Below are 14,565 nucleotides of genomic sequence, written 5' to 3'. Positions count from 1 at the left end.
GTAAAAAAACAAAACAAAAAAAAAAAACAGGCCACTTTTTCATCTATGAGATTGTATGTTTGGGAAGCAGTTATTTTTCTCCCTTCCCCTTTACAATTACATGCTGCTTTGTGTATGTATTGCAAAAAAAGGTCAAAGAAAACATTCAAAAGTGTGAATGTTACATGACAAAATGGGAAAACGTTTAAGGTGTATAAATACTTTTGCTAAGCCAGTATTTATCCTTAACCAAGAACACATACCTCCCTGAGAACCAGTTGGGGGTCTTGTAGAAACCACAGAATCAGCTGATCTCTCATTTAGACTGTAGTGCTGAGAGGTGGAAACATCCTCTGTATCCTCAGCATCATGAGACTTCTGCAAAACACCCTGCTCCAGCAACTAATAAACAGGAGCCACCGCTTCAGTTAGACGTAACATGAGTATGATTGTGCCATGAGACAAAGTACAAACCACATGCTTGCACCTTTTTCTTTCTCTTCTCTCTCTGGTCTCTAAATTTTCGTCTCAGAGTCTCTCCCTGGTCCTCACCACTGTCCTCAGCTTCCTAGGGAAACAAACGCACAGAGTTTTATGGAGAAGAGCTGCAGCAAACCCAGGTCCACATTGCTTTAGCCGCTAAAGCTGCAGGAAGGCTTAGGATAAACAGATGGTGATGAAGAGCGAGCAGCACACAGAGGAGGGAAACTACGGCCTAAAAGCTCATCTGAAACACAAACCAACCTTCGTTTCAGTCGGTTGTTTGTCCACATTGATGTTGGCAGACGGAACCAGAGCCTATAGGGTATAGTTAGATTCATCAAACAGGAGCAGCTCCTATGTTTTGCTGTGATTTCTCCTTCCATTTATGATCAGACTTGTTAAAAGTAAAGCTCACTGAAAGTATGGCCTCTTAATGAAATATGAGTGTGCAGGATACAGCCGATTCGGATGTGATCAACCATTAATTAGCCGATGTCCCATAGAATAGCTCCAGATAACCGCTAATAATGGCCATTTTATAGGCTGATAACATCCGAAGCGGCTGCGTACGCCCACTAAGTACTGTACAAACTGTAGGATTATCTATTCTTACCTGGATGTCGTCCTCATTTTTATTTTTTACCAAAGTATCGTGCAAAGCCCTTTGTTTCTTTCGTAGTTTCTCTCGAATTTCTCTGAACAGAAATGATTTTTTTTTATTAAACGCACGTTAAACTCAATTACTTAACAGATTAATTTATTAACCGAGTAGTTGAAATGTTTACCTTGAAGCGGACATTTCTTTCATCAACATTTAGTAAGTTGTCGTAAAAAAGGTTACATTTCTAACAGTATGTGTGTGAATAAATGAGTAGTTATCTTTTAGCTTTTTTGCTAACGCCTGGAACTCCGCTAACGCTGCCTAGTAACGACATAAACTACCTCGCGACAAGGATTTTTATTGGTCAGATAGATGCCAATCAAGACCAACCCTCCTACTACGGTGTGCGAGGAGGGACATCCTTACTGTCAGGACGACAAGAATGGGTTTCCATTACAGGAACCTTTAGGAACCGGGAAAGTTTTTTTGAGTCTGTATGTTATATTTTTGGCTCACTTAAACATTTCACAACACCAGATCTCTTTGTAGTAGATTCAAACCAAGTCACCCAAGCTGAATCTTATAAAGTTTTAATAGAGGTGTCAAAAGTATGATTGTTTATTACTCAAGTAGTATAATTCCTATTGTTTAAAAACACTTTTGTTGAAGTTAGAGCAGTAATTTAAGCCTTTTACTCAACTAAGAGTGTAAACTTACCATTTTTAAATACTACCTAAAGTATAAAGTTAAAAGTAATTCAGCCTACCATATTAAAGAAACGTTTTCCTACAATTCTGCATGATAGCTTCCTTATACTTAATTTTGTGGTTGTGTTTTATAACTTCTGGCCCTCAAATGTCCCACCTTACTGTATAATATTTCTCCCTCTGAACAAAATAAACCAGTTAAAAATCAGGGGGAGCAATTTTACCATTCATATGTTGGTATATAACTAATTAGATAGTGAAAGCTGTAACTAAAACATTCACAAAACAGCAAGTTATCCTAATATGGTAGTGGGCACAAAGAAATAATAATTTGAAGTAAAGAATGCATTTATTGTTTATACATATATAAAAAAAATCAGTAGACCTTTACGGTAAGGTAAATAAAAGGTAAAAGGTAAAGGTAAATATTTTGTTTGTCTCTTTGTTGCACTTTTAACCATTGTTCATGTGATTTTTTTGGAAGATGCTTATGAGTAAAACGTTTTTTTAATATTATCATTATTATTTTAAATTGGCCCTAGACCTCTTTACTTAATTGGCCTCTAATAAATATGTCATCCATCTTCCTTATCTGTTTTTATCTTCCTTATCTACCTGTTAACTTCAGAATAAAAATTAGAAAGAAATGATAACAGGAAAGGGCAAAACTACAAAATAAGACTTCTTTATCTATATAGGGAGAGAAAACAGGGAATATTATTGGAAAGAATAACATGTAAAAGATTAAAACAGACAAAACAAACAAAAAGAAAAACAGTTTTACAAGTCACATTAAAACGAGAGTTATATATTTGAACACAAAAAGAGCACGAAAAATGCCATTAGACCAGAGAGTAGGAAAAACACAAAACTGCTTAGTATTCCCAAAGTATTGTCTGGTGTAAGCATTATAAATGAGCCTAAATTAACAGTAATAATGATTAAAAAAAAAAACAAAACTGGCAAATAACAGAAAAAACACATTATAAATATCTGAAATGAGAAAGATAACAAAAACAACAGACAAAAGAAACCCCCTTCAGTTTACTAAGAAATAAAAAAACAATACAACCAAACACAGTAAAGAGCGGAAACATTACAAAGGCAAAAAGAGATTTTGTGTCCTCAGCCAACATGGCACAGCTTAAATGAACTGAAATGACCAGTATCTCCCCTTTTTTTGTTTTTGTTTTTTTTTTAACACTATTTTTATCTCTCAACTCGTATTTTGAGCCTTAGATAGTAAAGTTATCTGCTAAGATCCTCTGTCCAAACATTTGGAATAACTGGATCGCTCTCAAAAATGAGATGAGACACACGTCTTCCACATCAGCAGTGTATTGAGTGTATTGCTATATCACATTATTACACTCATTATACTTCCAGTCAGATTACATATTCAAGTATGATTCAAAACTAGTATGCTAAAATATGGCCTTTCTAAAATCAGATTTTGTAAGTGTTTTGTCAAGTATCGTCATATTGATTTAATACACTGTTATTAAATGTGTTTAGGTGGAAAAACTTACAATGCACTAAAGTAGAGTGAACACTGAAGTAAAATCCTTTACTTGTACACTAAAAATGCACTTCTCTTCCTCTTGCTATTTAGAGAATTTATGTAAATGATGATCTTTGCAGACAATGAGGAGACACTACTACGCACAGACACTCACACTCAGAGGAAATTTGCAGACACCAATCAAAACTGTCATGTTTTTTGGATTGTGAGAAAAAGCCATTTTTTTATTTTTTTTATTTTATAGATTAAAATATTAACTATTAACACTGTTTTTAGTGGTGATATATCAGAATCTGCAGGTTATATTACAGCCTTGTTTTTGGTTCTTAAGTTCTTGCCATACTACTTCTGTTTATTAGATGCTTCCTAGCTTATTTTTATAGTGTTTTTAGTTTGTTTTAAATCTACTTTCTCTGGAGAGTTTTTCTTAATTAGTGGGTAGTTCATTTTAATTCCTTTCCAGCATTTTCCCTGTTTATCCCTGTTCACTTCTCCCTCAGCCGCAGCCCTGGGTTAATTAGTGGATTCGATCTGCATGTGTCTTCCCGTTTTCCACCCTGTGTTGTTTTTTTATTTAAGCTTTCTGTATGATGCCCATATTCGGTGAATAACTTTGCTTCCAAATCCTTATGCCGAGTGTGTGCTGATTATTTCTGTTTAAATATTCCATATAAACTGTAAAGTGCCTTGAGATGATGGGTTGTGAATTGGTGCTATATAAATAAACTGAATTGAATTGGATTTGTTAGGAATCCAGTTTGTGTGGGTTGTTTGTGTGTTTTTCTCTCTCCACCACCAGGTGGTGCCCCAACCTCGTTGGGCCTCCCTGCACACCTTCGGCTCGTTGGATCATTATCTGGAGGAGTATTTGAGCAGTGGGCTGTCACTACCTCGACGCAAGGGTGTTGGCCAGTTTTGGGTACTCTAGCCAAGCTGAGATTAGCTGAGTCTAACCTGAGCCTTAGTTTCTCTGATTCTTACATTGTTTTTTTTGTCTTTGCTCTTTGGCAGGAAGCCTTCCTGTGTAACCGGATGACTGGCCTTCTCCCCCTGGAAGGATTAACTGAGTTCACACTGAGCAGGGGAAAACATCCACATGAGCCGTTTAAGTCCCTTTCGGAAATCCAAGGGACAGCCCGCTCCATTGCTCCTCCGGGTTCTACGAGTGTCTACCTGTCCGCTCTCCAACGAGTTTCCTCTTCTCTGGATAAAACCTCACAGACTGGATTCAAGGATAAACAAGAACCCCCTCAAATGTGAGTCCCACTCCAACAGTATTCAAGCTTCAGTGAACTTTCCTACGGTGCCTGAACTGATCACTGTGATCTCCCCTCCAGACTTTCCAGTTCCGGTTCACCAGTTCACTGAGTTCCAGATCCAACTCCTGTACTCATTCCCTCAATAAACCTGATTAACTTTTTCCCTGGTTCTCTGAGTGGTTCTCTGCATGTGGGTCAGATCTCTTAAAACAATCATGACAGAATTGAACATGGCTGCATTGTTTTCATAACAGGAATCAGTTGAAGTGTATGTTGACTTACTTCTTAAGTGCCATGAAATATTGTTTATTTGTGCTGTATAACTAAGCTGGATTGAATTGCATGAAACAAGAAGTAGATATCAGGCTTTGCGACACCAAGCTGCAGATCCAGGAGAAACGAAGCCAAAAAAAAAAAGACCTCTAAGGCCAAAATTACTGCTAAACAAAACTTTGATCATTATATTTTGAGGCAGGGGCTAAATATAGCAATTAGACAAGGTGTTTTCTCACAGCCATAGAGCTAATACAAGTATTTTCTAAAAGAGCATCATACAGACAGTGAACCAGTAACTTTTGAGATGCTTTGCAGCTCCAGGATTTTGACATCTAAAGCAAAAATTCTGCATTTTTACTGAAATTCCAGAAGGACAATGTCTTACTTTGATCCATTACCTTTAGATTATGAGCTGAGTTGTACTTTAAAGTACACCTGCAAGCCTCCCACTATGTGTAGCTAAAAACGAAACAATAGAATAAAGTTTTTAGAGTGTTCTGCAGTGGCATAAATAGACAATTCTCTAGAACCACCCAATGTGACAAACAAACCATTCTATATAGATAGGGTGACTATTCTGTAAAAGACTCTTCCTTTAAAGGATGGCACTGCACAATTTTAGGTTTGGAAGCAGCTGCTATTTACTGTACAATCCTTCCAAAAGCTTTCCCCCTAAATAAAGGAAATTAGGAAATAAGAAAAACTGTTCTTGTATTTATGCATGTTGGCTCGTCAGATTAAATAAAACTGCTTGATGATCGGAAACATTAGAGGGTCATTGAACAGTGAAAACAAAAAAAACCTTGATTTACATTATAGTGTTTTCCAAAATGAGTTAACAAAACCTAGTTTAAATTGACTGGAATGTTTATTTACATCATTTTTGAATCAACATCATATAAATCACTGAAAGCTTTACCAAATAAAACAGCCTTAAATCAATGCCTTTCTATTCTTAAGGCAGTACAGGTATGTTTTGTTTCATCCCAAAGGTGTGCTGAATGTGTGATGATAACAGTAACACACTTTTTTTGGTTCTGCTTTGCTCTTCCGGTTCTATGCATAGTCCGTTGCCAGTGTGTCGAAGTAGTTCGTGTCTGCATAGAGCAGGAATCCAGAGAATAAGCTGTCGGCCCAGCTGGAGTCTGTGAATAAACCGTTCTGATCAGTGTAGAAGATCTCCATCCACACTTCATCCTCTGGGTTCAGGAACATCACAGTGGACCCAGACGCCACGTCATGGTTTCCAGTGTTGGCATCAAAGGTTTTAATGCGGTACTGACCGTTCTGCACCAAACTAATAGCCAGGTGTTTGTTGGCCAGTGTGATGTCATAAGAGAAGTAATAAATGCCTGGGTATGCACAGATGAATTTGCCCGTCTGCGGGTTGTAGTGTCCACCTTCGTTAAAGAGGACCTTGTCGAACTTGATGGGCACCTTCTCTGCCGGATAGCTGCTGGTGATCCCCACTGAGAATGCAGATTTCGGTAGCAGGCTGCCACATTTGCAGATTCCCGCTGTTCCACGGGGTCCTCGCCCGCCTTTATCCCCCTTGTCTCCATCTCGGCCCTGAGGGCCAGGGGGCCCCACCTCTCCGTCATCTCCTGTGGGGCCTCGTTTTCCAGCAGGGCCGCGTTCACCTCGCTCTCCAATTTTACCTGTTGGGCCAACTCTGCCCTTTACCCCTAAAACAGAAACAAGTCAAATAAGAGTTTTTCAGCGTTACAGAGCTTTACACTGAACCTCTTAACATCCACCTAATGACCTATTTTTCATACCCAAATGGAAAAGCAAATAACTTAGGACCTGTAAGCCAAAATTACATGTGTGATATTTGAAAGCTAACACCTTTGTTTCTGAATATATACATGAAAATTGGGTGAGTAAAACACAGCCCACGCTGCATCAGTTCAAACAAGACTCAAAGTTTTTTTTTTTATTCTTGAAAATAATAGGTCTTTTTTGAACAACAGTAATAAAGACATTCTTGCTTGTTGTGGGTGCTTTGTCATGTTTACATTTTGACATGCTGTTATATCTGTGTTAATTGTGCTCTGATGCTAGCTGTGTCCATAAAATGGACTTGGTGGATGAATAATGGAGAATCTAAGCTTTTCAATGATGTCTAACATGTCTATATTGGTAAACATTTTACCAGTGTAATTTTCATGCATTCTGAGTTATTAGTTGTAAAAGCTTTAAAATGGGTCCTGGTGGGTTTTGAGAGGTTTAACTTTTTAACGTTTGGTGACATTACAAGCTCAATATTTGCTAAATGGATTCTATGATAGACCAATGTCGAAATGGTAAAGAAAACTATACAATGTATTCATAATAAAAACAGAAATCTGAAATGTGTGGCATTCAGTCGAACTCATCTCTGTCTAATTTAATACCACTGAGAACTACCAAGCTTTCCTGAATGTCTCTCTACCATCTTTGCATGTTTTAGTGTGAACCTTTAGTCTTTGGCTATGAGTTTAGCCTCTCTTTTATTGCCTTGTATTTGACTCAACACAGCTCCCCTTCCAATCTGCCCAGCTCTCTTAGCCAAAAGAAAAAAACAATTGGAAGCAAACTGCAACAGCGACATTACAATTTCTTTTATTATGTCTTTATTCTTGAATTGTGGAGTGCATGACACAGATGTCCCATTGGCAGAATATTCAACCTTAGCAGTGAATCTGCAGCTCCTCCACCCTCAACCTCCGGGTTATGTCTGTCTTGAGGCATGACTCTCTGGTATAAGAGCTTTTTAATCTGAAAGAGGGTTTCCTGGTTAGATTTTTCTTTTGGAAATATTGAAAATGGTGTATATTTTACCATCCACTGTACAGTTTATGCACTACTTTTTGTCAATCAGGGACGTGAAATCTTAGTAAAGTCATCCACAGTTAGTGCTCGTAATGTAGTAACATGTGAAAAGTTCAAAGGCTGAGCGGATGTTTTCGTCATGCTCCCATGATGTTCTCATTCCTTATTATGTTCCTCTTCTATTAGATGTTTCATTTGTAGCTCTACGCCCACTCCATTTATTAGGTCACCACTGGAATGGAGCCACCTAGACATTTGAGCTGCACAGTGTTGGCATGATTCCAGTCAACACTGCCCAATAACCAATCAGGTCCTTCCAGAATAAATATCCCACAGCATGGAAACACTTTATGTTTGAGCAGGCTTAGAGGGCCGGAAGGCTTAGACAGAAATTCATGTTTTCACACATAATGGAAAACATAAACACGTGACTTTTTTTCCTCTTCCTTTTTTTTAATCGTCAACAGATTTGTTGTGCTGCAGACATCATAGGTGTTGACATCTTGGTATTTTCATGTTGGTATGAAATGCAAGGTCTAGGTTTGCAGCTAAATTAGAGCCTTTGTCTAAGGGTTACAATTAAAGCATGCTTAAGAAAATAAATGCATGTGAAATATAAGGCTTCTAACTTTTACAGAATCTGATCTCCATAATAGATAAGCCATTCACGTGCAAATAATCTAATATTTTAGTATGACTTTGATTTAAACACACAAGCCTTCATTAAGATCTAAATCTTTAAATTGATTTTAATTTACCTTTGTAAATGGGAAGTATTGTAGTATATTTGTAATAAGCCTCTTGTTTTCTATCTACCTGTACAGTGTTACTTTAATACAAATATAGAGTTGCTGGGCTTGGGATTGCTGGTACATGCCTGAAAATTGCATTGCATGGTTAGCTTCTTCCAAAAGTTGTCTCTTGGCTAATTAGACACCCAGTATTACGTTGGACTTGCAGCTCAACTCACAAGCGGTGCATAAAAACACACCAGCCAAAAGACGTGTCAATAAAATGCTGAAGTCAACTGGCAGTTTTGATTACCTCTGACAAAGTTCGGAAAGTTTCATATTTATATTTCAAATTTACAAATAATATTGGGAGAAACTTGGATTGGCATCAAGTGCAGCTTGTGTGAAACAATTACTGGGAGGGAAAATACCACAAATAGTCTAGAGTGGAGCAAAAATAAAAATGTATTCATTTTACTAGAAAAAAAAAAGCTGCAATGGGTACAAAGTATATAACACATTTAAATTTGATTACAATTCTGTCACATTTCTCAATTTCAGGCCAAGAAAACAAATGAAAAATAAATAAAAAACAGAGTGAACATTGGTCAGGCTTCTGAACATTGATGTCAACTTAGGGAAGCAAAGGAGATCAGAAGCTACAAAGAGATTGGCATTTTCCTTTTTGACATGTAAGTTAAATGTCAAAAGTCAGCCGACAAACCATAGAGAAAAGGAGCAGGCAGGAGAGGGTGTGCCATTTACTTACCAGGGGGAGATATACCTGTAGTTATCACCTTAAGTCTTTGTCTGAAAGAATTGGTTCATGGTATTTAACAGTGGTGATAGTTTTATTAGAAAGGGCATGAAGCTAACTGTGTAGCATAGCAGTGGAGGTGTCATGATACTGCTTTGTTTTGTTTTTTTATCCCTGACTTTAGATATGTAAAATTCAGGGTAGCTTTAGTGTTTTTGGTTGGTGATATCTGATAACTTTTTAAAGGATCTAGGGGCAGGAATCGTGAAAGACTACATGTACACATGCATCATCAATTTTGTTGATGAAGCTTCAAAACCAAAACCAATGAGCCAACCCATGTATTTTTCTATTGCCTTGAATGAACTGTATGTTGCATAATATGCTGAGATTAGGGGGCTTATTTGCCACAGTCCTACATATGTGATGTAAATTGATGCTGCATTTTCGCACCAAGCAGTTTTGGTACAGGATGTCAAGTTTTATTTCAGTAGTAGTAGCAGAAGACTGATATGATCTTGGGGCTGATATCTGGTTTCATTACTCATTTCACTCACCTGCCTATCTCCGCCCAGTTCTCATTCTGATCCACCTGTTTCAGTCTCTATTTAACCTGTCTGCTCCCAGTCATTAGTGCCAGTTTATTTGGAGCAGTTCTTCAGCATTCTTGGTTTTCTGATTGATCCTGACCCTGACCTGTTCTACCTGTCGACCTCTGAGCCTGCCTGTCCCCATCTGATCTGTTTGCCTGACTTGTCCTTCGGACTGCTGCCGGATCTCTGCATGTCTGGGAATCAAACATGGAACTGTTTCCTGACTCTGGATTATCTTGTCTACCATCATCTGCTCAGTTCTGATCTCCTGCCTCTTCTCCCAACAATGATACATCAGCGTTTGAGACTCTCTGGGCGGCGCTCGCTGCGTTGCCTTGGCAGCCAATCAGCTGGAATCAACCTCAACCTCTGGTCTCGGACTGAACTATAAGAGCAGCTTAGTGATTGTTATTGTTATCATCCGCTTCCAGAAATATGTGGTCACTAACCTGCTGTCTCCACCCACAGAGGTTCCTGCTTTAGACGCCGATGCTTCGCCCTAAGGTTCTGTTTCCAATAAACGTTTTGAGAAATCAAACTGTCCACCTTGAATACTGGCTCCTGTTGTTCTGAGCTTGACTGAAGACTTGCTTGACATTGTGTTTGTTGCTGTTATAGAACCTGCAAATATTAACAGTTAACCCTCATGTAGTAAATGGTCTTTCGGCATCACCAGTGCAGTGAAAATTGCCTGTCTGTGAAGCGTTTCTGCATACTCTCTTGATGGCTTGTCTGGTGGTTGCAGTTCCCCGCAGCGCCAGGTGTGTCACTCGTCTAATTTCCTCATCCTGCTGCTAGTTCCTTTAAAGTGTGAGGATGATTTTTTCCTCTCTTAAACAAGTTGGTTTATTACCTCTTCAGTTCATGAACCCTAAACTTTTAGCTTGTTGCACACAGAATGGTAATCTTTCAAAGCAAATCAAGTATGATGATTTAAACCTGTTTTCAAGCATTTTTATTTCGTTAAAATGTATATTTTATGTATTTTAAATAAAGTGTCAGTTCATTTCATTATATCATACCTGTATCTCCCTTTTCTCCCTTTTCCCCCTTTCTACCATCCCTGCCGTCTCGTCCTGGAATGCCAACATTCCCATCTGCTCCTGGCGGCCCACTGGGACCTGGTTTGCCGGGCGGGCCTGGTGACCCGGGGACACTGCAGACAAGTCGAGGTGTCCCTTTCAGCTTGGCCTCAAGCAGCTGCCCAGTGGCACAGTGACAAAGATAGACCGCTCCCATGAATGCCCACATCTTCAAATCTGCAGAATCAAAGTTAGTGTTATATTAGGAGCATGTAGAGTACTGAAGTTTAAGGTATTTCATTCATGCTGACTGGTCGACAAGAAATAGTTTATCCTTTTAAATTGGTAAATGAAACATAATCTGGAGCAAATGTGAAAAATGTTGTATTCATTTTATTCTAGAAGCTACGTCAATACTTTCTGAAACCAACTTTAGCTGTGGTGTAGATAGTGTTTGCAGTATTTGGGACATTTTTAGAGTATTTTAGGTTTTCTACTGAAATACTTGCCCATTCAACTACATATCTTGAGAGTTTGGCACATTTTCTAGCTATGACATCACACACAGGTGACTTCTGTCAGGAGATTACAAACATGAAGCAGAGGGACTTTTTTAGACCACTGTAACTGTCTTTTCCACATGGCTTCAAGAATAAAAATGATAATAATAATTGGACTTTATTGACCTCACATTGGAGAAATTTACCTCTGCATTTAACCCATCTCCTTAGGGAGCAGTGGGCTGCCATTGTGCGGTGCCCGATGAGCAGTGTGTAGTTAATGGTATTGCTCAGGGACTCAGAGTGGCAGTCTGTGGGAGTGGGGCTCGAACTCAGAACCTTAGGATTCCAAGCTCTATGCCTGGGAAGGTAAACATCCATCTCCGTTCTCAACAACTGTTGGCATCAGCAAAAAGGTCAAAATTGACCAGACTACATTCTCCACAGTTGCTGTACACCCTTCAGTACCTGGCCTGGTTCTGCTTTGTTCTTACAACTATTCCAGCAGATTTAAGTCCTAAAGATTACATATTCATTTTTATCCTTGACCTGTCTGCTGTGTTTCTTCGTCTTCAGGAATTGTTCACAGAACGCCTCCATTTGCAGAGAGGAAATCACACATTGTCATGGATTTTGGTTTTCAATGTTTGGGTTTTCTTTTTTGTTCTTTTCCTGATTTCCTTTTTTAGTTAATTTCTTTGTGCCTTGCTCCTTATTTTGTTCTTCAGCTCTGTTCTATGTATATTTTCTATATACAGTATTTCTCCTTTATTTTTTGTATTTTTCAGCTCAGCTAGTCTTTCTGCCTTGGTTTACTGCTGTCTTTGTGCTTTAGTTTAGCTCCATTTGTGTTAATCAGTCTGCCTCCCTTAGTCTCCTTACTTTTCTTCTGCCTCTGCAGCTTCAGATTATCCTCTAATAAACACAAATGCATTCAATATCATTCTCCAACATACTATCAGTATATGCTCTTATTTTTTGTAACTTTTCTTTGCTGGATTCTTCTGTTATATTGCTTATAATTGTTTTGCATATGCGCCCCATCCTTTTCTCTATAGGCTGTTTCAGTTATTGGTTTGTTTAAAAAAATGTAAGAAAAATGGAATTGATCCCTCTCCTTTGTTATTACAAACTCTGTCCTACTTTGTGGTGGTTTGTTCTATACATCCTGATAAAACAGATAGAAGTTTGTCAGTGTAACATGACTAAATGTAAAAAGTGGGGTTTAAATACTCTTGTGAGGCACTTTACATGCTTAAAAATGTTCTTCAAAGATGGCATACAGATGATAAATGAAGGAATGATATAAGGTTCAGTTTGAATCCTTGTTTAGATTTGTCAAGGTGGCAGGAAGCATAAAAACGTTTATAAAAAGAGCTTCATTTGTCTTTATTGAATGGGTTATGAGCACAGATGTGATTCTTTTATCAGCTAATATTTCATTCACATACTTCTCAATCAGCCAGGATTACATGAGAGAGAAATCAAAACAGAAATCTGTTCCAAGTTTTCTTTTGCCAAAACATTTTCTAGCTCTGACATCACACACAGAGTGACTTCTGTCAGGAGATTACAAACATGAGGCAAAGGGACTTCTTTAGAACATTTTAATAGTCTTTCCCACAGAAAAAGACTGAGACCCGTCTTTGGATGTCTTTCCCGCAGGAGCCGTGCAGTCAAATCAACTATTCATCTAGGAACTTTCCAGATGAACATTCTCACACTATTTGGATATATACTTAGCAAGTAATACTTTCCAGTGAGCAGTGTTTGCAGAGGGCATTTGCAGATATGATGGATGCACATAATTTTTCTTTTGGCACATTTCCCGTAGTGGGTGTAAGAATGCATACGGTGCATCTGCTGTTTGTCTCTGGTCAGTGGAACATTCGGGTCAGGCCCACAGGGAACGATCACTTCATTGGCAGTCATCAAACAGACAGTGAGCTGTTTCTCCTTCATTACACATTTACACGGATTCTACACCCCCCAACCCGCATGCAGGGATGTCCTAAACAGCACCTCTGGGTCATTCATGTGGATTATTTCCAATACGAGTGTCCCTCACCATGAAGTCATGTAACAACTGCAACATTTTCTGACCCTTTTTTTCTAAAAGGTGGAATGAAGTTCCTATTATGAGAATACACACTTTCATTCAGTTTAAAGGACTACTGTATATAAAAGTGTGTGTTTGTCACATTAAATGTGGTTGCTTTAATTGCTTTAAGATGTTTCTAACTGTTGAAAGGTGATGTCAACCATTCCAGATTGAAGATAGAGGAAGAAATTAAGAAAAAAAACAAAACAAAAAACAGTTTCCCTCTACATCAGACACATTTCATTGCAGTAATAACTTATTGCAAATTGTCATGCAACATGTTTATATATTTCACCACATCAGTATGCATATACAAAGGATTCCTGTGCTGCTCATCCTTCCAAATGAATAGCATCTAGTCAGAGTCCAAAGGACACATGCATTTTACATTTTCTTACCCCTTAATCTGCAGCTGTGCATCCCTGCTGCTGGTCAGTGTTTCACTTTGAAGATATCCGTCCTCTTATCTGCTCTGATTCCAGCCTTTTCCACGACACAAGCCTCCGGACAACATGTTCCTCTCACACATTTGGTGTGCAGGACTCTGCTGCTTTGCTGCTGCTGACAGCAGCTCACAGTTCATCTAACTTTCCCTCCTCCTCCTGATCCACTCCCTTTTCTCTGTTCCATAAACTTCTCAAGGCAAACAGCTTAGATCATGTCAAACCCAGTGAACGCATGTGTAATCAAGTCCACAGAGTTATGGAAGAGGACTGATGAGTCACATGCAGAGGTGTCAAGCTATGAAGTACAAATACTTTGTTACTGTACTTGAGTACACTTTTTAGCTATCTATGCTTTACTCCAATACTTATTTTTCTTCCTACTTCTGACTTCTACTTATTACATTTTCAAACAATTATCTGTACTTTCTATTCCTTACATTTTTAAAACAAACATTACTCGTTACTCTTGGCTTCGGTTTAATGTTTATAAATATTTATTTCCCGTCATGTGCGCCATCCAGTGCAGATCATTGGCGCCATCCACAACTAGTGAAAACTAGTGTAATTGCATATGTCATATTACGCAAACACTCATTGGTTAGGTATTCATCAAATTTATGATGACGCCAAAAGAATTTATCATCAGAAGCAAGCAGTTGTTTTTCAAACTGCAAACGTGAATTGTCTATGCCATGCTACAATGTGGGATTCAGAAAAAGATGTTGAAATGTCTGAAAGGTCGGACACAGGCGAGAGCGTATCAGAGATGGAGAC

At 38.4% G+C, this 14,565-nt stretch overlaps 2 protein-coding genes across 2 annotated transcripts in view; both read right to left on the bottom strand.

Moving 5' to 3' along the window:
* The window catches only part of cc2d2a (coiled-coil and C2 domain containing 2A), a 22,909-nt gene extending 21,519 nt beyond the window's left edge, over positions 1-1,390 (bottom strand). Inside the window, exons 1-5 of the mRNA XM_015404286.1 lie at positions 1,248-1,390; positions 1,076-1,157; positions 724-777; positions 467-547; positions 243-381 (exon numbers count right to left, since the gene is read on the bottom strand). Of these exons, the coding sequence (XP_015259772.1) occupies positions 243-381; positions 467-547; positions 724-777; positions 1,076-1,157; positions 1,248-1,276 (385 nt within the window). The 5' untranslated portion in view covers positions 1,277-1,390. The remainder of the gene's footprint in view (positions 1-242; positions 382-466; positions 548-723; positions 778-1,075; positions 1,158-1,247) is intronic.
* Positions 1,391-4,258: 2,868 nt separating this feature from the next.
* LOC107104305 (complement C1q tumor necrosis factor-related protein 7-like) lies at positions 4,259-13,912 on the bottom strand. Its single transcript, XM_015404287.1, has 3 exons — positions 13,744-13,912; positions 10,745-10,981; positions 4,259-6,512 (listed from the first exon to the last, which is right to left on the bottom strand). The coding sequence occupies exons 1-3, from the start codon at positions 13,763-13,765 to the stop codon at positions 5,884-5,886; spliced, it is 888 nt and encodes a 295-aa protein (XP_015259773.1). The 5' UTR covers positions 13,766-13,912; the 3' UTR covers positions 4,259-5,883.
* Positions 13,913-14,565: the final 653 nt, after the last annotated feature.

Source organism: Cyprinodon variegatus, unplaced genomic scaffold, assembly GCF_000732505.1.
Source record: "Cyprinodon variegatus isolate N-32 unplaced genomic scaffold, C_variegatus-1.0 Scaffold1683, whole genome shotgun sequence".
Taxonomy (NCBI): Eukaryota; Metazoa; Chordata; class Actinopteri; order Cyprinodontiformes; family Cyprinodontidae; genus Cyprinodon; species Cyprinodon variegatus.
The sequence above is the reverse complement of the archived record's forward strand: the minus strand, read 5'-3'. Positions and strand labels throughout refer to the sequence as shown.